This window comes from Lepidochelys kempii, chromosome 9, assembly GCF_965140265.1.
Source record: "Lepidochelys kempii isolate rLepKem1 chromosome 9, rLepKem1.hap2, whole genome shotgun sequence".
Classification (NCBI taxonomy): Eukaryota; Metazoa; Chordata; order Testudines; family Cheloniidae; genus Lepidochelys; species Lepidochelys kempii.
Window position 1 is genome coordinate 56,046,744 of NC_133264.1, and position 25,473 is coordinate 56,072,216.

General features: G+C 49.0%; 1 protein-coding gene across 1 annotated transcript; it reads left to right on the plus strand.

Annotated features, from left to right (window-relative positions):
• The first annotated feature begins 253 nt into the window (after positions 1-253).
• Positions 254-25,141, plus strand: MAB21L4 (mab-21 like 4). The gene is given in 8 exon segments (XM_073358696.1): positions 254-442; positions 4,746-4,995; positions 9,430-9,605; positions 13,131-13,242; positions 17,142-17,363; positions 21,808-21,825; positions 23,873-24,207; positions 25,049-25,141. Coding segments are annotated over 8 exon segments (1,395 nt in total).
• Positions 25,142-25,473: the final 332 nt, after the last annotated feature.

The window sequence follows — 25,473 nt, forward strand, 5'->3', positions numbered from 1 at the left end:
ACTGGGCTTATTAATGCCTTAGAATGTCTCTCCACTGGCTGCTCCTCCCACAAGGCACCTGCTCCCAGCCTTCTCTGCCTTCCCTCCCCCACCTGCATGCATACCTGGCTGTACTGGGGAAGGTAAGGCTTGCACCACCAAAGGAGCTCTGCAGAGAGGAGGGGATCTTTGCCCTGGCTTTGTAGCCATGGCTGTGAAAGTTTCTCATTGGCGCAGCTATCTGTGAGTGATACTTTCCCACGAAGGTCAGAGGATGGAGCATTTCCAGAGGGCAGAGAAAATCTTGCTGACTGTGCTGGAGAAGGTCACTGCCATGGATTTCAGATTTATAGCGGATTATTCAAGAAACCTGGAAGCTTTTGAATTTGCCCTCTGTACCTCAGAGAATGCAGTAACTGTGGGGGTTCCCTTGTGGATTGCAGCTGATGCCCTCTGTGACCATGCACTCCTCAGGCTTTATGGAAATATGTTTATGAATGTATATATGGTATAACTGGAATATGTTTTATGCTACATATCTCTGTGAAGGTTATAGAATCATAGAATATCAGAGTTGGAAGGGACCTCAGGAGGTCATCTAGTCCAACCCCCTGTTCAAAGCACGACCAATCCCCAACTAAATCATTCCAGCCAGGGCTTTGTCAAGCCTGACCTTAAAAACTTCTAAGGAAGGAGATTCCAACACCTCCCTAGGTAACGCATTCCAGTGTTTCACCACCCTCCTAGTGAAAAAATGTTTCCTAATATCCAACTTAAACTTCCCCCACTGCAACTTGAGACCATTACTCCTCGTTCTGTCATCTGCTACCACTGAGAGCAGTCTAGATCCTTTGGAACCCCCTTTCAGGTAGTTGAAAGCAGCTATCAAATCCCCCCTCATTCTTCTCTTCCACAAGACTAAACAATCCCAGTTCCCTCAGCCTCTCCTCGTAAGTCATGTGTTCCAGTCCCCTAATCATTTTTGTTGCCCTCCGCTGGATGTTTTCCAATGTTTCCACATCCTTCTTGTAGTGTGGGGCCCAAAACTGGACACAGTACTCCAGATGAGGCCTCACCAGTGCCGAATAGAGGGGAACGATCACGTCCCTCGATCTGTTGGCAATGTCCCAACTTATACATCCCAAAATGCTATTAGCCTTCTTGGCAACAAGGGCACACTCTTGACTCATATCCAGCTTCTCATCCAGTATAACGCCTAGGTCCGTTTCTGCAGAACTGCTGTCTAGCCATTCAGTCCCTAGTCTGTAGCAGTGCATGGGATTCTTCTGTCCTAAGTGCAGGACTCTGCACTTGTCCTTGTTGAACCTCATCAGATTTCTTTTGGCCCAATCCTCTAATTTGTCTAGGGCCCTCTGTATCCTATCCCTACCCTCCAGTGTATCTAGCACTCCTCCCAGTTTAGTGTCATCTGCAAACTTGCTGAGGGTGCAATCCACACCATCCTCCAGATCTTTAAGAAAGATATTGAACAAAACCGGTCCGAGGACCGACCTTTGGGGCACTCCACTGGATACCGGCTGCCAACTAGACATGCAGCCATTGATCACTACCCGTTGAGCCCGACAATCTAGCCAGCTTTCTATACACCTTATCATCCATTCATCCATCCCATACTTCTTTAACTTACTGTCAAGAATACTGTGGGAGACCGTGTCAAAAGCTTTGCTAAAGTCAAGGAACAACATGTCCACTGCTTTCCCCTCATCCACAGAGCCAGTTATCTCATCACAGAAGGCAATTAGATTAGTCAGGCATGACTTGCCCTTGGTGAATCCATGCTGACTGTTCCTGATCACTTTCCTCTCCTCTAAATACTTCAGAATTGATTCCTTGAGGATCTGCTCCATGATTTTTCCAGGGACTGAGGTGAGGCTGACTGGCCTGTAGTTCCCAGGATACTCCTTCTTCCCTTGTTAAAGATGGGCACTACGTTAGCCTTTTTCCAGTCGTCCGGGACCTCCCCCGATCGCGACAAGTTTTCAAAGATAATGGCCAATGGCTCTGCAATCACAACTGCCAACTTCTTTAGCACCTTCAGATGCAGTGCATCTGACTCCATGGACTTGTGCTCATCCAGCTTTTCTAAATAGTCCCGAACCACTTCTTCCTTCACAGAGGGCTGGCCACCTCCTCCCCATGCTGTGCTGCCCAGTGCAGCAGTCTGGGAGCTGACCTTGTTCGTGAAGACAGAGGCAAAAAAAGCATTGAGTACATTAGCTTTTTCCACATCCTCTGTCACTAGGTTGCCTCCCTCATTCAGTAAGGGGCCCACACTTTCCTTGAATTTCTTCTTGTTGCTAACATACCTGAAGAAACCCTTCTTGTTACTCTTAACATCTCTTGCTAGCTGCACCTCCAGGTGTGATTTGGCCTTCCTGATTTCACTCCTGCATGCCTGAGCAATATTTATATACGCTTCCCTGGTCATTTGTCCAATCTTCCAGTTCTTGTCAGCTTCTTTTTTGTGTTTAAGATCAAGAAGGATTTCACTGTTAAGCCAAGCTGGTCACTTGCCATATTTACTATTCTTTCTACACATCGGGATGGTTTGTCCCTGTAACCTCAATAAGGATTCTTTAAAATACAGCCAGCTCTCCTGGACTCCTTTCCCCATCATGTTATTCTCCCAGGGGATCCTGCCCATCAGTTCCCTGAGCTTGTCAAAGTCTGCTTTTCTGAAGTCCAGGATCGGTATTCTGCTGCTCTCCTTTCTTCCCTGTGTCAGGATCCTGAACTCCACCATCTCATGGTCACTGCCTCCCAGGTTCCCATCCACTTTTGCTTCCCCTACTAATTCTTCCTGGTTTGTGAGCAGCAGGTCAAGAAGAGCTCTGCCCCTAGTTGGTTCCTCCAGCACTTGCACCAGGAAATTGTCCTCTACACTTTCCAAAAACTTCCTGGATTGTCTGTGTACCACTGTATTGCTCTGCCAGCAGATATCAGGGCGATTGAAGTCTCCCATGAGAACCAGGGCCTGTGATCTAGTAACTTCCGTTAGTTGCCGGAAGAAAGCTACCTCATCCCCCTGATCCGATGTTCTATAGCAGACTCCCACCATGACATCACCTTTGTTGCACACACTTCTAAACTTAATCCAGAGACACTCAGGTTTTTCTGCAGTTTCATAGCAGAGCTCTGAACAGTCATATTGCTCTCTTACATCCAGTGCTACTCCCCCACCTTTTCTGCCCTGCCTGTCCTTCCTGAACAGTTTATATCCACCCATCACAGTACTCCAGTCATGTTATCCCACCAAGTCTCTGTGATTCCAATCACATCATAATTCCTTGACTGTGCCAGGACTTCCAGTTCTCCCTGCTTGTTTCCCAGGCTTCTTGCATTTGTGTATAGGCACTTGAGATAACTTGCTGTTTGTCCTGCTTTCTTAGTATGAGGCAGGAGCCCTCCCTTTTCGTGTTCTCCTGCCTGTGCTTCCTCCCGGTATCCTGCTTTCCCACTTACCTCAGGGCTTTGGTCTCCTTCCCCTGGTGAACCTAGTTTAAAGCCCTCCTCACGAGGTTAGCCAGCCTGATTGGGAAGATGCTCTTCCCTCTCTTCGTTAGGTGGAGCCTGTCTCTGCCTAGCACTCCTCCTTCTTGGAACACCGTTCCATGATCAAAGAATCCAGTTATGATCTACTGAATCTATTCATCCTATTTGTATGCATGTGTCATTGTTGTATTCAAAGTTATGAATATTAGCTGTATACTTGTTTGATTTTAAATAGCATTAGTAAGGCATTTGGTCAGCTTCTTTAGAAAGGAATTTGCAAGTTAAGTGCCCAATCAAGAAGCACTTAATGCACAATGGATCATGGAAGGCTCCAATCCACATAAGAGGTCTACATGAAGATGTTCAAGGTAGCATGTGGACAATGGCTGCTGCCTGTAAAAACTGAATCATGCATGGACATGTGACTTGCCCAAGTGACTCCAGAACTCCATCCTGGAGCTGGACTTTACATAGAAGAGAGGAGGGGGTCTGCACTCACAAGAGAATGGCTATTTAAACCTCTGGCAGACCCCTCCATTTTGTCTTCAGCTAGCTAAAGAGGGAGCCTCTCCACCCCCAAGGATACCTGAAAGAAACTGGAACAAAGGACAGTAACTACAGCGGGTGTGAGTGGTTGCTGGACCCAGACTAGAAGGAGACTAGTCTGTAAAAGGAAGCTTACTGGAATTCCTCTGAGGGTGAGGTATTTATCTATATTCAGTTGTCTTACTGTATTAGACATAGACTTGCATGTTCTATTTTATTTTGCTTGGTAATCAACTTTGTTCTGTCTACTATTACTTGGAACCACTTAAATCCTACTTTCTGTATTTAATAAAATCACTTTTTACTTATCAGTTAACCCAGAGTATGTATTAATACCTGGGAGGGCAAACAGCTGTGCATATCTCTCTCTCAGTGTTATAGACGGTGAACAATTTATGAGTTTACCCTGTATAAGCTTTATACAGGGTAAAACGGATTTATTTGGGGTTTGGACCCCATTGGGAGTTGGGCATCTGAGTGTTAAAGACAGGAACACTTCTTAAGCTGCTTTCAATTAAGCCTACAGCTGTTAGGGGACGTGGTTCAGACCTGGGTCTGGGTTTGCAGCAGGCTAGCAGGTCTGGCTCAAACTGGACAGGGCACTGAAGTCCCAAGCTGGGATGGCAGGGGCAGCAGGGGTAGAAGTAGTCTTGGCACATCAGTTGGCAGCCCCAAGGTGGTTTCTGTGTCACACTCTCCTGCTGCAGGAGTGCTCTAGTAAACAGGGCCAGTCAGAGACAGTTACCAATGGGCACCATCAGATGTCAGGCTGCTGTGACCTAGGAGTGCCCAAAGAAGGAGCTGGCTGGGAAAATTGGACCAGAGAGGATGTGTTCAGTGTGGTGGACAGCGCTGAGTGCAGGGGGCACATACTGCCAGGCAAGGTCCTTAGGCTCCTGAAAGAGCTAATTTTCATTGCCATTGTCCACTGCAGGCACCAGTTCCTCATTAAGCCAGGTCTGTATGCCAACTACATCTGTGGGGGTGTGGGCCAGTGGAGCAGAGTGACCACAGGGGTTCTGTGGTTTGACTAGAGGCCTGCTATCTCTTTGCTCCTGGCCCAGAACGGGGGAAGGGGACAGAGATGCAGATGGCAAGAGACAAAAAGGGAAACAAGGAGAGGCACAGACAGAGGCTGAGAGGTGCGGGGAATGGGAAGAGGAGAAGGAGAGAGGAAGAAGATGGAACAAGTTGGAAAAGACACATCAGGTTATTCAGACCATATGATATGTGATATGACAAGAAAGGTCTTTAATAGGTTTCAGATCGATAACGGGTCAATAAACTATATAGAAGTGATGGTTGTTACCCCAAAATGAACATAAACTGAAAGGCTGGATTCCGAACTCCCATCGATGCCAGGAAAGAGAAAAGCTATTCAGTCAGAACTGGAATCTACCAGTAAAGCACAGAGCAATGACAGAGAAACTCAGTTCCCCTCTCATCCCAAGATACACTGCTTGGTCCACTGAGGACAGAGTGGCCCATTGATGGAGACATAAAAAAGAGGTTGCCAACTTTAGATCCCAGTGTCTGTTCAAACTCTGACTTAGTTAGTTACATACTCTGCAGAGTGGGGAAAATAAACAACAAAACAAAACCCCTAGGTTTCATCTAGAGAGGTTAATTTCTTCGTGTTGTGTAATGCTGTTGGCACAGGATATCTTCAGTGTTTCACTCTAGAGGTGGTTGCATTTCAGTGGTGGGTGAGAAAGCCCCATGGAGTGGCTATAGTCTAGAGTGCTTTGGGATTTTTCAGGTCGAAAGGGCTCGATATGCCATTTGATTACAATTCAGTACCACACTGAAATAAAGTTCCTTGACACCAGTAAAGTCAATGGGAGTTTTCCACTGACTTGAAAGGGGCCGGGGTTTCCCCACTGTAACTAAGGATACCCTAATAAAAGGTTACCCAGTGCATCTCAATGACTACAAAGCTTTGTTATGAACCAGCTATATATTCTACTTCCCTGTTCTTGTCTAGCTTCACTTGACTGTTGCCTTCAGTCTCCAGACGTTTTTATGTCACGCTTCTCCTGCTTCTCAATGACCAGATGACTGTTAAACTGTGGACATTGTCCTGGTCTCAGGTCTTGCTCTCTAGATTAAAAACATCACTGCTAGTGGTATGATAAAGAAGTGACCATATTGAAGTTAATCATAGGCTAGTGAGGCAGTGCTAACCTCTCTGCTCTGTGAAACAGAACTGTGAGTGGGACCAGTTCAAAGAGGGCTTACTACAAGCTCAGCTAAGCAGGACACTTGTTCCAGGTAGGGAGAAGACACTGGGGGGTCATCGCTTGATACAAGATCCAGAAGGAACTACGTAGGGTCTGGAAAGAGGTAAAGAGTCTGCAGAGAGGGAGCCCAGGCAGGGGCTGGGGAAAGGGGCAGGCTGAGGCAGGAAGTGGTCCAGGAAGGCAGTTAAAACATAGCTATTTACCACAAGCACCCAGGACTGGACCCTAGAGAAGAGGAAGGGCCAGGGTTCCCCTACCAGCCGCTGAGGAAGGGGCTGTGGAAACTGACCTGATACAAGGGGTAAGGACTGTTGGAAGCTCTGGGGAAAAGGGGTGTAAGGAGAACTGGGCCCAGAGTTGGGGCTAGGGTTGCCACCTGTCCAGGTTTTCCCAGGATTGCCCCTTTGTTGAGGTAGCAGACACGGATGAAATGGTTCAGATGTCCCAGTTAGTTGTACCTCAGAGGTGGCAAGCCTGGCTGGGGCTGAGGACCTGGCATAATGTCACTGGACAGTTGTTCATGGAACTCTGTTACCCTTGAAGGGATTGAATGTGACATAGTCAGAGGGCCAAGTCATATGATGAGGCAGACTGCTCCAAGGCCAAAGATGCTGTCGGTAGGGGTGTTAGAGGAGGAGGGACTGCTATCCCATGCCCAGCCACAAGCGGGTGCCAGCCAGTGAGTCACTCTTCTACGCACAACTGTTTGTCTGTCCGACCATCTGACTCACCAAACACCCACTTGTCTGTCTAGCTAAGCATCCTTCTCCATGTTTCCATCAACACATATTTCTGTCAGGTGCCACCTCATGCCAAGCTCACCTCAATCCCTGGAAAGTCATGGAGCAGGTCCTCAAGGAATCAATTTTAAAGCACTTATAGGAGAGGAAAGTGATCAGGAACAGTCAGCATGGATTCACCAAGGGCAAGTCATGCCTGACTAATCTAATTGCCTTCTATGATGAGATAACTGGCTCTGTGGATGAGGGGAAAGCAGTGGATGTGTTATTCCTTGACTTTAGCAAAGCTTTTGACACGGTCTCCCACAGTATTCTTGACAGTAAGTTAAAGAAGTATGGGCTGGATGAATGGACTATAAGGTGGGTAGAAAGCTGGCTAGATTGTCGGGCTCAACGGGTAGTGATCAATGGCTCCATGTCTAGTTGGCAGCCAGTATCAAGCGGAGTGCCCCAAGGGTCGGCCCTGGGGCCGGTTTTGTTCAATATCTTCCTTAATGATCTGGAGGATGGCGTGGATTGCATCCTCAGCAAGTTTGCAGATGACACTAAACTGGGAGGAGTGGTAGATATGCTGGAAGGTTGGGATAGGATACAGAGGGCCCTAGACAAATTAGAGGATTGGGCCAAAAGAGATCTGATGAGGTTCAACAAGGATACGTGCAGAGTCCTGACAGACTAGGGACTGAATGGCTAGGCAGCAGTTCTGCAGAAAAGGACCTAGGGGTTACAGTGGACAAGAAGCTGGATATGAGTCAACAGTGTGCCCTTGTTGCCAAGAAGGCCAATCCAATTTGGGCTGTATAAGTATGGGCATTGCCATCAGATCAAGGGACGTGATAATTCCCCTCTATTCGGCATTGGTGAGGCCTCATCCGGAATACTGTGTCCAGTATTGGGCCCTACACTACAATGAGGATGTGGAAAAATTGGAAAGAGTCCAGCGGAGGGCAACAAAAATGATTAGGGGACTGGAACACATGACTTATGAGGAGAGGCTGTGGGAACTGGGATTATTTAGTCTGCAGAAGAGAAGAATGAGGGGGGATTTGATAGCTGCTTTCAACTACCTGAAAGGGGGTTCCAAAGAGGATGGATCTAGGCTGTTCTCAGTGGTACCAGATGACAGAACAAGGAGTAATGGTCTCAAGTTGGAGTGAGAGAGGTTTAGGTTGGATATTAGGAAAACGTTTTTCACTAGGAGGGTGGTGAAACACTGGAATGGGTTACCTAGTGAGGTGGTGATTCTATGAAGATCCCCTTGCCTCACTTGAACACTGACATATACCGAGTTGGAATCAGTCTGGCTCACCTGACTGTTAGTATGGTTAAAACAGGAGCTAGAATGCTAAGAATGTGTTTAATCTTTAGAGTTATGGAATGCTGGTGAGCTGCTATGTGCATTAATCTTACTTATCACACCTGTATCCCATAGTGTAAGGTTATATTTGAGCGGTTGTATTGTGAGCCGCTGTGACTGTGTAAATCACCATACAGGAGAGCGACATTAATTAGTGCGAAGGGTTGATCCCAACAGAAGGTGTTACGCCCTTTCCAAAAGGACGATCTATCAATACCAGATAGACTATTGTGGGATGTTGCAACTGGAATTTCCGTATGTGCCACCAACAAGAGGACAAAAGACTTTTCTTGTTATTGTGCATCCTCCCTGTGAAGATGACTCTTCGCATCCGCTGAGCTTTGCAACTGAAAGCATGTGGGAAGAAGAGAATAAAACCCCTATCAAGAAGGGACTGATTATTTCTATGTTGCTTGTGAGGAGCAAGATATTTTTAAGAATAAGCAAGAGATCCCAAGCTGCTTAGCCTGGATTAGCCCTAAAGGACGTATAGAGCTTGTTGGTTATAGAAGCTTCTATTACCTTTTGAAATTGAAGATTGTAACTCATTTGTGTGTCTATTGTTTATCCGCTTTAACCTTTTAAATAACTTTCTTGTTTCCTTTTCATATTTAATAAGTCTTTATGTAGTTTATTATAGGCTAGAGGGGGATAGAATGAACTCACATGCATCCGAGCAGAGATGCCAGGTTCTTCATTTCAAAACTTTTTCTTAATTTCATCCATTGATCTCGCTCCAGCAGCAGCCATTGCCATGGTCTGTTGCCCTTGCCCATAGGTGCTGAAACAAGGTGAATTCTCATTCTCTCCCAGACTGTCTTGCCTGGTATGCAGTGGAGACTGGATGATGCACTACTGCTAAACATCCATCCAGGAAAAGCAGTTCTATTTTAAAGAACAGGGCAAGAGCTACCAGTCTCAGGGTCCTGCTCGGCTGAACTGGAACTTGTCTCCAAGGCAGACAAGGCTTAAAGAGGAAAGGGTGGGGGAGGGAAGAGAGGATCAGGAGATTTCTGACTGTTGTTTTCTAAAAGCAACTTCTGCCCTTGACCAGGTGACCTCAGCGCTGAAAGCCTAAAGGAAGAAGGTCTGCAGCTGTCCCTGCTGCTGTCCAGTGGCTGGAAAATGATCAGGTTCAACATTATCCCTGTGGTGCAGAGAAAGCAGAGTGCTCTGAAACTCCACAACAGATGCAGAGAAGGAAGTTTTGCAGAAGGCAGCCTGCAAAAAGTAACACGGGGCTGACTTCGTCCCCAGCAGCTACTATCACTGGAGGTAAACACCAAGCTATACTCCTGCCATCCGAACCCCTTCCTGAAACCTTACCGGGAGAGAGACAGAGGGTTTGTCTGCCATACAGACTACCAGTGGGGATGCAGTCTTAAGCAATGGAGTATAGTTCTGTAGAATTTAAAAGAGCTAGTGAAAAATGGAGGGAACTTCTTGATTCTGTAAATTTTGATGATTTTGTTTGCTGTTTTCCATCCAAATTTGAAGTTTCAATGAAAATTTTCATCAACATTTGAAAATGTTATCTTCAAAATTTGAAAAATTTCAATCAACTCTAAATAAAGTTCAGCCTTTCACTAGGAAGAAAAGTCCTAATAAAATGAGGACCCTGCAATGGAGTTCAGGGCCAGTGTAATACATGGTGAACCACAAGATCTACTGCTGAGTTCAACTGCCATACCATGCTGGCCGCTCCTGGGTTCTTCTATGGTGTTGTCATGATCACTACTATCTTCACCCTGGAGCACAGGGCAGATTCTGTTGCCTCAGCTGGGAGCTCTGTTACTGTCCCAGCTCTGTTGCTCCCAGCTGGGAATGCTGTTACTGAGCTATCAGTGATGGTCTCTCTTTGGGCTACTCATCCTGCTCTGTCTCCCCTGCTGCCAACCACAGGAACCCACCTCTTAGACTGGGATATTGGAGATCCACCACCAGCCCAGTCTTAGCCCCAGTGCCCTTTTGGGAGGTGAGGTCTCTGACTCCACAGAGGGGTAGGCAAGAAGTTTGGAGTCACAAAGCCACCAGACTGCCTCCCCCTGAGAGGGTGGTGTGACATTGCACTCCATTTGTTTTATGCAAATATGCTTATAAATGTGAATATGATGTAACTGGAATATGCTTTATGCAAAAGGTCTCTTGTAAGGTATCATTACAAAACTTATAATCTACTGAGTGTGTTCATCCTATTTGTTTGCATGTATTATTTCTATGTCTGGAGTTAGAAGAATAAGATATAAACTTGTATTACTAATGTAAACATGTTAAGTGGAAGCCATTAAGGGTTCTTCAAAATCAATGAACTGTAAATGGCTCTGTTTACTTGCAAACTTTCCTGTGTTAGTGTGGGCCAGCCCAGGAAGAATGGAGGCTGGGGTCTCACAGGATATGTGACCATGTCACATGATGCTGGAATCCATCTTAAATCTGGTACTTTTCCATTTAGAAGGAGGGGTGGGATCCCAGAGAGGCTAGTGGCGTTCATCATCTGGACCCATGGAAAAGAAGCCCTTGAGGAATTCCACCATGATTTCAACTATTTCCATCCCACCATCAACCTCAGCCTGGACCAGTCCACACAAGAGATCCACTTCCTGGACACTACAGTGCTAATAAGCAATGGTCACATAAACACCACCCTATACCAGAAACCTACTGACCGCTATGCCTACCTATATGCCTCCAGCTTTCATCCAGACCACACCACGTGTTCCATTGTCTACAGCCAAGCTCTACGATACAACCGCATTTGCTCCAACCCCTCAGACAGAGACAAACACCTACAAGATCTCTATCAAGCATTCTTACAGCTACAATACCCACCTGCTGAAGTGAAGAAACAGATTGACAGAGTCAGAAGAGTACCCAGAAGTCACCTACCACAGGACAGGCCCAACAAAGAAAATAACAGAATGCCACTAGCCATCACCTTCAGCCCCCAACTAAAACCTCTCCAACGCATCATCAAGGATCTACAGCCTATCCTGAAGAACGACCCATCACTCTCACAGATCTTGGGAGACAGGCCAGTCCTTGCTTACAGACAGCCCCCCAACCTGAAGCAAATACTCACCAGCAACCACACACCACACAACAGAACCACTAACCCAGGAACCTATCCTTGCAACAAAGCCCGTTGCCAACTGTGTCCACATATCTATTCAGGGGACACCATCATAGGGCCTAATCACATCAACCACAATATCAGAGGCTCGTTTACTGCACATCTACCAATGTGATATATGACATTATGTGCCAGCAATGCCCCTCTGCCATGTACATTGGTCAAACTGGACAGTCTCTACATAAAAGGATAAATGGACACAAATCAGACATCAAGAATTATAACATTCAAAAACCAGTCGGAGAACACTTCAATCTCTCTGGTCACTCGATTACAGGCCTAAAAGTGGCAATACTTCAACAAAAAAACTTCAAAAACAGACTCCAACGAGAGACTGCTGAATTGGAATTAATTTGCAAACTGGATACGATTAACTTCGGCTTGAATAGAGTCCAGGAGTGGATGGGTCATTACACGAAGTAAAACTATTTCCTCATGTTTATCCCCCACCCCCACCCCCCACTGTTCCTCAGACATTCTTGTCAACTGCTGGAAATGGCCCACCTTGATTATCACTGCAAAAGGTTCCCCTCTTCCTCCCACCGCTCTCCTGCTGGTAATAGCTCACCTTAAGTGATCACTCTGGTTATAGTGTGTATGGTAACACCCATTGTTTCATGTTCTCTTTGTATATAAATCTCCCCACTGTATTTTCCACTGAATGCATCCGATGAAGTGAGCTGTAGCTCATGAAAACTTATGCTCAAATAAATTGGTTAGTCTCTAAGGTGCCACAAGTACTCCTTTTCTTTTTTGCGAATACAGACTAACATGGCTGCTACTCTGAAACCTACCTGTAATCAGTTTCTTAATGTATTAGGCTTAGACTTGTATGTTTTGTTTTATTTTGCTTTGTGACTTACTTTGTTCTGTCTGTTATTACTTGAAACCACTTAAATCCCACTTTTCATACTTAATAAAATCACTTTTGTTTATTAGTAAATGCAGAGTAAGTGATTAATAGCTGGGGGAGCAAACAGCTGTGCATATCTCTCTATCCGTGTTATAGAGGGCGGACAATTTATGAGTTTACCCTATATAAGCTTTATACAGAGTAAAACAGATTTATTTGGGGTTTGGATCCCATTGGGAGCTGGGTGTCTGGGTGCTGGAGGCAGGAAACCTGCTGAGCATTTTTTAGTTAAAGTCTGCAGCTTTGTGGGCATGGACTAGACCTGGGTCTGTGCTGCAGCAAGCTATTGTGTCTGTCTCAACAAGGCAGTGTTCTGGAGTCCCAAGCTGACAGGGAAAACGGGCTCAGGAGTTACTTCACCTCACCAGGTGACAGTCCCAAGGGGATCTCTGTGACCGAACCCATCACAGTGGGATCATCCTCTGGCTAGAGTTTTGTCATGGCCAGAATTTAATTTGAGCTGGGGCTTGCCAGGGCTCAGCCCCAGCACCTCTTTTCATGCCAGGGTGCAGCCTTGGCAGCTCTTCTGTCAGTGTCCTTTAGTAAGGCATGCAATTCTACACTTGCCTGTAAGGCGTGACCTTGCAAGTACAGTGTATGAGAGGTCACACTGTGTGGAGGATGCCGTTTTGTTTTGCTTGAGCTCCGGCACCTCTTTACAAATGAAGCACTGGGCAAGGCTGGGCCTCCCAGGTCTGGATGGGCTCTGCAGTGTGAGGAGAAACACAAAGAGACATGCTTTAAACGGCAACTGGAGACCTCCCTGAACCAGGAAGAACTCATGTTTATTAAGCTTCCTGCTGCAACCATCCTGGTCCTCTCTGGTAAACTGTGGAGGACCAGGAACTCTATAACCACTCCACATCTCCCTTTATGATACATGATTAAAATTTAACCTATAAACCAATGTGTAAAAAGAAAAGGAGTACTTGTGGCACCTTAGAGACTAACAAATTTATCTGAGCATAAGCTTTCGTGAGCTACAGCTCACTTCATTGGATGAAGTGCATCCGATGAAGTGAGCTGTAGCTCACAAAAGCTTATGCTCAAATAAATTAAAAAAAAAATTGTTAGTCTCTAAGGTACCACAAGTACTCCTTTTCTTTTAGCGGATACAGACTAACATGGCTGCTCCTCTGAAACCAATGTGTGTACTCACACCACAATCCAAAATAAACTTAAATTCCTTAATACTATTTACACAGCTATGTCCCTTTATCCATTCCATTTAAGTAGTCCTGAACATTATTCTATAGATCACATCTTTGAGGGATTCTCATCAGCCTTACAAACCTTGTTTTCACTTTGGCTGAGTTCTCATGTAGTGTTCCCTGTGGAAACGGCTCAGTTCCTGACAGAGTACCTGCAGATTCTAGAGCCTCTCTTTGTCGTGCTGGGGAATACTGAGAATGAACCCAATTGCTCTGGAGAAGTCCTTTTGGAGTCTCTGCTTGGGAGGATCTGGGAGTTCCTGCTGAGTTTTGAACAGTTCCAAAAGCGAGGAGCTTTTATCTACAATTTTTTCCCTGGGCTCAGTTCAGGCAGTGCTTTAGTTCTGTACTGAACATTGAAGTTTTATTGCTGCTGAATTTTTGTTGCAGCATTCAGTTTTCAAATTCCTTCAGGTCAAGCCACTTTGGTTTAAGTCTACATTGAACTTGTTCTGGCAGCAATTCCAGCATCAGCCGGCTGACTTCAGCAAATTAGAGATGAACAACTAAAGCCTGAAACTTGCCAGAAATTGACTCACCTCTACTAAAGAAGACATCTTCCAACAGGCCTACTACCATATTAGCAGGACCAAAGTGATGTTCACAGAGCTGATGGCCTGCTTCTGAAAGGACGGCACTTTTTTATGCTGGCAGTATTTCAGAAAGATGCCCTCCAAAATCTATTTTAGGGACACCAAGATATAACCAAGTGCAGGGATGAGCACAAGAATTTACATAGTGACCTGATCTGAGGAGGAACCTTAATAGAGGGTACCATGATGCTATAGACTTCCTTGGCCTCCACTGCTCCCTGGCATCAGAGCTCCGGTACGAAACTGCAGAAAAACCTGAGTGTCTCTGGATTAAGTTTAGAAGTGTGTGCAACAAGAGTGATGTAGTGGTGGGAGTCTGCTATAGACCACCGGACCAGGGGGATGAGGTGGATGAGGCTTTCTTCCGGCAGCTCACGGAAGCTACTAGATCGCATGCCCTGATTCTCATGGGTGACTTTAATTTTCCTGATATCTGCTGGGAGAGCAATACAGCGGTGCATAGACAATCCAGGAAGTTTTTGGAAAGCATAGGGGACAATTTCCTGGCGCAAGTGCTAGAGGAGCCAACTGGGGGGGCGCTTTTCTTGACCTGCTGCTCACAAACCGGGTAGAATTAGTGGGGGAAGCAAAAGTGGATGGGAATCTGGGAGGCAGTGACCATGAGTTGGTTGAGTTCAGGATCCTGACGCAGGGAAGAAAGGTAAGCAGCAGGATACGGACCCTGGACTTCAGGAAAGCAGACTTCGACTCCCTCAGGGAACGGATGGCCAGGATCCCCTGGGGGACTAACTTGAAGGGGAAAGGAGTCCAGGAGAGCTGGCTGTATTTCAAGGAATCCCTGTTGAGGTTACAGGGACAAACCATCCCGATGAGTCGAAAGAATAGTAAATATGGCAGGCGACCAGCTTGGCTTAATGGTGAAATCCTAGCGGATCTTAAACATAAAAAAGAAGCTTACAAGAAGTGGAAGGTTGGACATATGACCAGGGAAGAGTATAAAAATATTGCTCGGGCATGTAGGAATGTTATCAGGAGGGCCAAATCGCACCTGGAGCTGCAGCTAGCCAGAGATGTCAAGAGTAACAAGAAGGGTTTCTTCAGGTATGTTGGCAACAAGAAGAAAGCCAAAGAATGTGTGGGCCCCTTACTGAATGAGGGAGGCAACCTAGTGACAGAGGATGTGGAAAAAGCTAATGTACTCAATGCTTTTTTTGCCTCTGTTTTCACTAACAAGGTCAGCTCCCAGACTGCTGCGCTGGGCATCACAAAATGCGGAAGAGATGGCCAGCCCTCTGTGGAGATAGAGGTGGTTAGGGACTATTTAGAAAAGCTGGACGTGCACAAGTCCATGGGGCCGGATGAGTTGCATCCGAGAGTGCTGAAGGAATTGGCGGCTGTGATTGCAGAGCCACTGGCCATTATCTTTGAAAACTCGTGGCGAACCGGGGAAATCCCGGATGACTGGAAAAAGGCTAATGTAGTGCCAATCTTTAAAAAAGGGAAGAAGGAAGATCCTGGGAACTACAGGCCAGTCAGCCTCACCTCAGTCCCTGGAAAAATCATGGAGCAGGTCCTCAAAGAATCAATCCTGAAGCACTTGCATGAGAGGAAAGTGATCAGGAACAGCCAGCATGGATTCACCAAGGGAAGGTCATGCCTCACTAATCTAATCGCCTTTTATGATGAGATTACTGGTTCTGTGGATGAAGGGAAAGCAGTGGATGTATTGTTTCTTGACTTTAGCAAAGCTTTTGACACGGTCTCCCATAGTATTCTTGTCAGCAAGTTAAGGAAGTATGGGCTGGATGAATGCACTATAAGGTGGGTAGAAAGCTGGCTAGATTGTCGGGCTCCATGGGTAGTGATCAATGGCTCCATGTCTAGTTGGCAGCCGGTATCAAGTGGAGTGCCCCAAGGGTCGGTCCTGGGGCCGGTTTTATTCAATATCTTCATAAATGATCTGGAGGATGGTGTGGATTGCACTCTCAGCAAATTTGTGGATGATACTAAACTGGGAGGAGTGGTAGATACGCTGGAGGGGAGGGATAGGATACAGAAGGACCTAGACCAATTGGAAGATTGGGCCAAAAGGAATCTGATGAGGTTCAATAAGGATAAGTGCAGGGTCCTGCACTTAGGACGGAAGAACCCAATGCACAGCTACAGACTAGGGACCGAATGGCTAGGCAGCAGTTCTGCGGAAAAGGACCTAGGGGTGACAGTGGACGAGAAGCTGGATATGAGTCAGCAGTGTGCCCTTGTTGCCAAGAAGGCCAATGGCATTTTGGGATGTATAAGTAGGGGCATAGCGAGCAGATCGAGGGACGTGATCGTTCCCCTCTATTCGACATTGGTGAGGCCTCATCTGGAGTACTGTGTCCAGTTTTGGGCCCCACACTTCAAGAAGGATGTGGATAAATTGGAAAGAGTCCAGCGAAGGGCAACAAAAATGATTAGGGGACTGGAACACATGAGTTATGAGGAGAGGCTGAGGGAGCTGGGATTGTTTAGCCTGCAGAAGAGAAGAATGAGGGGGGATTTGATAGCTGCTTTCAACTACCTGAAAGGGGGTTCCAAAGAGGATGCCTCTAGACTGTTCTCAATGGTAGCAGATGACAGAACGAGGAGTAATGGTCTCAAGTTGCAGTGGGGGAGGTTTAGACTGGATATTAGGAAAAACTTTTTCACTAAGAGGGTGGTGAAACACTGGAATGCGTTACCTAGGGGGGTGGTAGAATCTCCTTCCTTAGAGGTTTTTAAGGTCAGGCTTGACAAAGCCCTGGCTGGGATGATTTAACTGGGAATTGGTCCTGCTTTGAGCAGGGGGTTGGACTAGATGACCTTCAGGGGTCCCTTCCAACCCTGATATTCTATGATTCTATGATCTTCCCCTTGCTTGGGAGGATCCAGGAGAAAGGGCAAACCTGCTCATATTAATGTTGATTCAATCCATACCAGCTCTAGAAAAGCCCTGGAAAGACAATGAGCAGTTCAGCTGCAGCCTATACAGTTCTCTCACCAGGTACTCCACCAATTTCCCTGTCATAAAACTGCTCCATATTGCAGGCACACTGAAGGGCCACCATCTGGACAGCCTTCGCCTACTGGACCAGGTCAACAGTGAGGTCTGGAAAGAAGAGGGCAGGAAATGAGGGCTCACATTTAATCACTTAAAGATATGTTTTCCTGAGAGACCAGCTTGGGACACTGTACTTGTGACTGTGAATAGCCCGTATTCTGGTGTATGGCACCGTATTCTGATCTGAGTCACTTTGACCCTATGAGAATTGTGCACCTTACACATCTTTACTGAAAGAAACATTCAATTAACCTTGGCATACGAACCCAACAAGATGGGAATAATATAGCTAGGTGTGTATTTGTACCATTGTCTTATGCTGAACAGAATGCCAGGCCTGGTCAGGTGTATCAGAATAGTCACGCTCTTGTTCCCATGAGCCAGAGAAGGTACATAAGCCTTAATACTACTAAAGCTAATAGTGATTCTTGTTCCGCTCATGTGACAGGAGCGTGTGTTTCCAGCCCTGAAGATCTTGTGTTCTATTCCCTGTGCTCCATGTGTGATGGCTAGGGCTGCACATTTGTCATGGGTGGGAAACTCTCACAAAGAGTGTGATTTTTGTGTTTGTCTGTGACTTTTCTCCATGTCTATGACTCACCCCACAACAGCGGTTCCTGCAGCCGCTCCAGGTGTTGCAACCTGGTGCATCTGGTTGCAGCGCTGCTCAGCTTTTGCCCACCTGACCCTCCATAATGATTGCACGGAGGGGAGGGGGAACCTGAGCAGCACTGTGACCCCACACACCAGGTCACAACACCTGGAACGTGGAACCATGCCCAGCCACATGGAACACAGGAACTGCAGGAGCTGCCACTGCTGGGGGAGTGCAGGGCAGGCTCAGTGCTGGGGGAGTGCAGGGCAGGCTTACTCTCCAGCCTCCATCCCCCCAGGGACTCTCCTCCATAGCGGGCCAGGATTAGGGTTGCAGTACCAGGGGGAGAGGGTGCTTCAGTGGTGGTCAGGGCCCCATTGGTGGGGCAGTGAGGAGAGTTTTCTTTTTAAAAAAATCAGGGAGCAGGCACTGGAAGTGTAGCAACCCATGCCTTTTACTACAGTTACTGTGACTGCTCTGGGATTTTTGATAAAAAATAATGTGACAAATGTTCCGCTCTAGTGATGCTTGATACATGGGGAATGGAACCAGGGGCCTCCAGAGTTAAGAGCATGAGATGAGCTAAACAGCCAAGACTCTATAGATGGGGGTTACATATATTTTGGGCTCAGCCCCTGCCCGAGGGGCATGCTACTGACTCTCGCTGGCGCTCCCCTGCCCGAGGGGCGCGCTACTGAGTCTCGCTGGCGCTCCCCTGCCCAAGGGGGGCATTATTGACTCTCGCCGGCGCTCCCCTGCCTGAGGGGCACGCTACCGAGTTTTCCCGATGGCCCGAGTCAACACCACTCTCCGGCCCTGGACGCTTAACCCGACCACCAGGCTCCAGCCCACTCTGCAGCCCCACTGGTGCCCCCACATGGCCGGCGCGCCCAGAGGTAGGACTTGTTTCCGATGTGGTGAGTATGGGCATCTGCAACGGGGCTGTCCAGCAATGGACTGCAACTTTGGCCTGGTATGCGCCGGGGAGCGACGGGCCCGTCTGCCCTCCGTGGCCAAACTGACAGCTCCCATGAAAGTCGCCGGGGTCCCCGTGGTGGGTCTAGTCAATTCGGGCTGTGGGCAGACCCTTGTCCGCCAGGCACTCTTCTCGGACCCCCAGCAGACCATCGGGGAAGTATGGATTCAGTGCATCCACGGAGATGTAAAATCGTACCCCACGGTGCGGGTCCCCATTACGGTGCATGGAGTAACGCAGTTAATGAATGTGGCAGTGGCGTCATCCCTCGCCTATCCAGTGATCCTGGGCCGGGACTGGCCAGACTTCGTCGAGGTGCTCCAATCCCTACCCACCAAAGAGGCGTTCGAGGGAGCCCCACCTGAGAAGAGGACAGGATCTGACTTGAGCTCCGACCCTGGAGCGGAACCAGGACCCACCCCTGGGCAGGAGGCCCTGGAAATGGTGGGTCCCCCTCCTGACCTGGTGGACTTTAGCCGAGATCAAAGGGAGGATCCTACGCTCTGGTTTGCCTACGAGCAGCTGGCCCGGGTGGATGGTGAGGTCGTGGAGGCGCAGCGCACCACCCAGTGGCCCAGGTTTGAACTCAACCACTAGCAGCTCTACCACCTTGACCGAGACCCCCAGACCCAAGAGGTCCGGACCCAACTCGTGGTCCCCCGCATCCATCGTCGGGCTGTCCTGAAGCTTGCACATGACATCCTGGCTGCCAGCCATTTAGGGCAGGAAAAAACTGTGGCCAGGGTCCTGGCCAGGTTCTTCTGGCCCGGCGTCCACCGTGAGGTGAAGGAGTACTGTGCATCGTGCCCGGACTGCCAACATGCAACCCCAGCCGGGGTACGGAATGCCCCCCTGGTTCCGTTACCAGTCGTAGGTGTGCCATTTGAGCGGGTAGCAATGGACCTGGTCAGGCCTTTCCCAAAAAGCAAGGCGGGCCATCAATACATCCTCGTCCTGATGGACTACGCCACCCGCTTCCCGCAGGCCATCCCCTTAAGAAGTATCACCGCCCGCACTATCGCTGTGGAGCTCGTGAAGATCTTCGCAAGGGTGGGCCTCCCACGGGAGATACTCACTGATCAAGGGACCAACTTCACATCTAAGCTGTTCCGCCAGGTATGTGCCCTATTGGGGATTAAGAAATTGCAGACCTCGGTCTACCATCCCCAGACTGACGGATTGGTCGAGCGGTTCAACTGGACCCTGAAGGGGATGTTGCGGCGTTTCCCCACCCAGGATCTCTGCCAGTGGGACCAGCGGCTCCCTCCTTTACTACTGGCGATTCGAGAAGTCCCACAGGCGTCCAAGAAGTTCTCCCCGTTCGAGCTCCTCTATGGGCGGCGACCCCGCGGGGTGTTGGACCTCTTGAGGGAGACTTGGGAACACAACCCATCCGCAACACAGGGTCTCTTGCAATATGTCTTACAACTGCAGGGGTGGCTGGTGCGGGCGGGCGAGTTCGCGAGTGAGAACTTAAACACCGCCCAAAGAGCCCAGGAGCAACACTACAATCGGGGCGCCCAGGCTCGATCATTCGGGCCAGGGGACCGAGTACTCCTCCTGCTTCCCTCGGAGGAATCAAAGCTTTTTGCCCGCTGGCAGGGTCCGTATGAGGTCCTCCGCCAGGTAGGGCCGGTAACTTATGAAATTCAGCAACCTGGTCGCTGTAAGGAAAAGCAGATTTATCATGTGAACTCTTAAAACCTTTGCAGGACTGGGAAGGGCTCATAGTGGCCCCATATCCCCCCGAACCGGAACTGGGGCCCCAACCACCCGAGGAGTTGGATAATGGTGAACCCCAGCTAGCAGAGACACTCACCGTTGAGCAGCAAGACCAGGCACTCTGCTTAGTGAGGGCGTTCCCCAAGACGTTCACCACGAAACCTGGGCAGACTACGCTCACCTACCATGTGATCCAGATGGAACCCGGGGTGGTGGTCCCAGAGACAACCTGGCCATTGCCGAGGCGAATGCGGAAGGCCGTAGAGGAGGAAGTCCAGGCGATGTTGGAGCTGGGTGTTATTGAGCCCTCCCAGAGCGAGTGGCGGAGCCCCGTTGTCCTTGTACCGAAGCCCGATGGGAGCCGGCGGTTTTGCATTGACTTCCGGAGGGTCAACACCATCTCAAAATTTGACGCCTATCCGATGCCCCACATCGACGAGCTCCTCGACCGGCTCAGGGAGGCCTGTTATATCACCACTTTAGATCTCACCAAAGGGTACTGGCAGATCCCCTTGGATCCCAGGTCCAAGGAGAAGACCGTGTTTGCCACCCCTTCAGGGTTATACCATTTCACCCGGATGCCTTTCGGCCTACATGGGGCCCCGGCAACCTTCCAGCGTTTGATGGACCGGGTATTGCAACCACACACGAAATACGCGGCGGCCTACCTGGACGATGTGGTCATCTATGGCAATAACTGGGAGGAGCATCTTAACCAAGTAGCGGCAGTCCTCCGGGACCTCCGCACCGCCGGGCTGACGGCCAACCCGAAAAAATGCCGAATCGGGTGGGAGTAAACCACTTACCTGGGGTACACCTTGGGCCGGGGACAGGTCCGCCCCCTCGTCAGGAAGGTCCAAGCACTCCAGGAATGTCTGGTGCCGACCACGAAGAGGCAAGTACGTCAATTTTTGGGCTTAGCTGGTTATTACCGGCGGTTTGTACCCCACTTCGCAAGCATTACGGCCCCGCTAATGGATCTCTTGACCAAGGACAGTCCCCGCCGGGTGCATTGGTCCAACGAGTATGAGACGGCCTTTCGAACCATCAAAGAACGGCTGTGTAGCGATCCAATACTCTTCAGCCCCGACTTTCATCGTGACTTTATTGTACAGAGAGATGCCTCAGGCGTTGGGCTTGGAGGCGGTCCTCTCGCAGGAGGTGGACGGGGAGGAACACCCGATTGTTTACCTCAGTCGGAAGCTGTTCCCCAGAGAATGGAACTACTCCGTTGTGGAGAAAGAGGCCCTAGCCGTTAAGTGGGCAGTCGATGCTCTCCGCTACTACCTCCTCGGGGCCCCCTTTATACTGGTTACGGACCACGCACCCCTGAAATGGCTCAGTAAGATGAAGGACAATAATGCCAGGCTGATGCGATGGTATCTCGCTCTGCAGCCCTATGTCTTCACGATCCACCATCGGGCGGGACGAGACAATGCCAATGCAGATTTCCTATCCCGCCTCGGAGAAGGTGAGGACGCCAGCTCCGAAGATCGGGAGCTGGATTTGAGGGGTGGGGTATGTAGGGAGCCAGGGTGGCTCCCCTCCGAACCCGAGGGTAAAGAGCCACCCTCTGAGCCTGAGTGGGCGGGGCCAGGCCAAGCTTCCGCCAATCCCCGGAAGGGGAGGGGTGGGACAGGAAGTACAAAGGGCGGGGCCCTCTGCCCAGTGAGGAGAGCACCAGGGAGGGAGACAGACACAGGCTGCGGGCTGCTCCCTCGCGATCCTGCTGCTGACCCAGACGAAGCCCTGGGCAAGGAGGAGCCTGACCGGGGGGAAGGCCTGTGGCAACCAGGGCTGCTGGCCGCTGAATACCCAGAGGACCTGGAGGGGCCTGACTGCAGCCCGGGCCAGCGTGAGTCCAATACCGAGAGGGAGCGGGGGTGGCCCGCAGCGGAATACCCGAAGGAACCGGAGCTGCCCGCAGCGGATTACCCAGAGGAGATGGAGGGACCGGAGCAACCCGCCTGAGAGAGACCGGGTAGGAAGTAGCCCAGGGGCCCAACTACACCATGGGGTGGGTGTGTTTGGTCAGCGGGTGCAGATTGCCCCACTGACCCAGCAGCGGGACCTTCGCCTCCCACCACTGTCAGGGCCCTGGGCTGGAACGCAGTGGAGTTGGGTGGGCCTGCCTTCCCCCACCCCGGCGCTCCCCTGCCTGAGGGGCGTGCTACTGACTCTCGCCGGCGCTCCCCTGCCTGAGGGGCGCGCTACTGACTCCGGCTGGCACACCTTCCCGCTAATTCCCCAACACCCGGGAGGTGGGGCCGAGGCCTGCCACGGAGACCATTGCTCTCCATCGCCCCTAGGGGCTCGGAGGACCGACCGACGCCTGTCACACCACTGAATTTGTTTTTCACAACCTGAGCATGCACCAGCTGCTAACATTGCAGCCTGATGTTGAGGATGTTGTGCTAGTGGCAGTACCATCTTTAATAATTTGGAGATGCTCCATCTCATGGGACCTCAGCTAAGGTATTACGAGGCACCACGCTCTTGGATATGCTCCCTTTCATGGTTGAGACATGTTCTGTTCTCCAGAACCATAGATGGTGTTGAGGAATTTGTCCTTCAGATTTTAACCCAGTTAATACAACACTCCACAGCAGTTTGGAGTGCCCACTTTGGGCAGTGCTAACCTTTATGACTTGCGTATACTTCATGTTTTAGCATGGTATTAGAAGGTACTAGCCATTGTGACCAGTGCTCCATTTCTCAGTATCCCGGCGTGGCAGTAGGCCTGTGCTATGCTAATTACAGACACAAGTGTGTTAGTAGAAGAGTAACATGCCAGTGATGGCTGGTATGGAATTGTGCCCTGGCCTTGCTGATAGTTTCAATGTGATGATGCCTCCATGTAAATTGCCACAGAAATGCAGATTATTTTCAAGTTGCTGAATAATTTGAATCAAGCTTTCATTAGACAAAAATTAAGACACTTATTAATATGAAGAAAATCTTCAGAATATGAACCGAGTGTCCCTGATGTGCTGATGTCTGCTGGAGTCCGCACCTCTGGGAGACAGAACAGCCCCCGTCAAGTCAATGGGATGCAAATTAAAGTCTGTCCACTTTTAAATGTCCACATTAAGCATTTAGATACCACAATTACAAACATAAATAATGGGTAGAGGTTTCAACATTACTGAGGGATTTGGATGCCCAATTCCCATTAATGTTAGTGGTGCCTAAATTCCTTTGGCAGCTTTGAACATCCCAGCCATAGCTGTATAACCCATGATAGTTTACATGTTCTGTATTCTCCCTCTCTGAGTAAATCCTTTTGGTTTCCTCTAGATGGTGCTGCTGTGGGCCACTGATGTTCCCTTCCCCTGAGGACTGGGAGGACCTGGAAGGATCAGTCTATAGGCTCCTGGTGATCCTGCTTTGTTGCTTAGCAACCAAAAATCTCCCCCACTTCCTATATCCAGAAGAAAATCTTTTCCAAGGAGAGGATCTAGACCTGAGTGCTTTGTACCACAGAGTCGAGGGGTTTGCCAGCTCACCAGAGCACTTCCTCAAGTGCCATTTCACCCAAGCAAGGCAGAACAATCACCCGTGGCTAGACAATGGTATCAAGACCTCGCTGCAGCTCCCAGATGAGGACGGAGCCTACTAGGACCCAGCCTACTTTGATGTGCTGCTTAGTAAGGTAATTCAGAATCATGGGCCAGGATCCCATCAGAGTGCTGGAACAGTTGGAGGCCCAGATTCTCAGGTGTCTGTAGTGTAAACTGAACCCAGCAGAGGAGGGAAGGCTGACAGGAAGAGAAGAAACTGGGCTGAGGGAACTGGGATTGTTTAGTTTGCAGAAGAGAAGAATGAGGGGGGATTTGATAGCATCCTTCAACTACCTGAAAGGGGGTTTCAAAGAGGATGGATCTAGACTGTTCTCGGTGATAGCAGATGACAGAACAAGGAGTAATGGTCTCAAGTTGCAGTGGGGGAGGTTTGGGTTGGATATTGGGAAAAACTTTTTCACTAGAAGGATGGTGAAGCACTGGAATGCATCACCTAGGGAGGTGGTGGAATCTCCTTCCTTAGAAGTTTTTAAGGTCAGGCTTGACAAAGCCCTGGCTGGGATGATTTAATTGGGGATTGGTTCTGCTTTGAGCAGGGGGTTGGACTAGATGACCTCCTGAGGTCCCTTCCAATCCTGATATTCTATGATTCTATGAAAGCTGGTTACAGTTCCCTGATTCTCTGCCCTGGGTGCAAGATAGAGTGGGTTAGGAGATGCTCTAATCTGTGTTAGCTGACTGTGATCCTCAGAGAAACTTCCACCAGCTGGGCATTGCTGAAGCTCCTTGCCATACCCACACTGTCATGTGGCTAGAGGTAGGATTCCTCAGAAATATCCAAATAGGTCAGCATGGTGCTAGAGTGCTAGAGCCACACGCAGCTCTCTGGGGCTGAGAAATGCCTCTGATCGGCAGCATTTTCTGATCAGAGTGGGCCTCCCATCTAACTCCTCCTCTTTCCCTTTTGTTCAGTTCCAGGTTTATCACATCCAGGACAAAGAACAGATCTCTGCTCTGTCGAACATCTTGTCAAAGGCCGAGAAGGTGGTTAATGACCAGAGCTGAGCCAGCTCACCTCACATGGTCACGCCCTGAACCTATAGACTGAATGGGTTCCCCGCACATTTGCCTTTACTGCCTTGATCACAGCAGCTGTTCTGGGAACCCAATATCCATTGGCTTCACAGTGCACAAATGGGAAAAAGAGCAATTGGGACAGAGCTGAAATAAGCTGGTGGTGGAGGCTGGGTGTTGACACCTGAGTGTCACCAGAACAGGAGAGGGGATGGGGCTACCCATGGCGCATAGACCCTTTTCAGTCCTCTGCCTTTGAATTGCTAGATGAATGGACACAAGATACAGTTCTCTGTATATGACACACTCAAGTACACTACTAC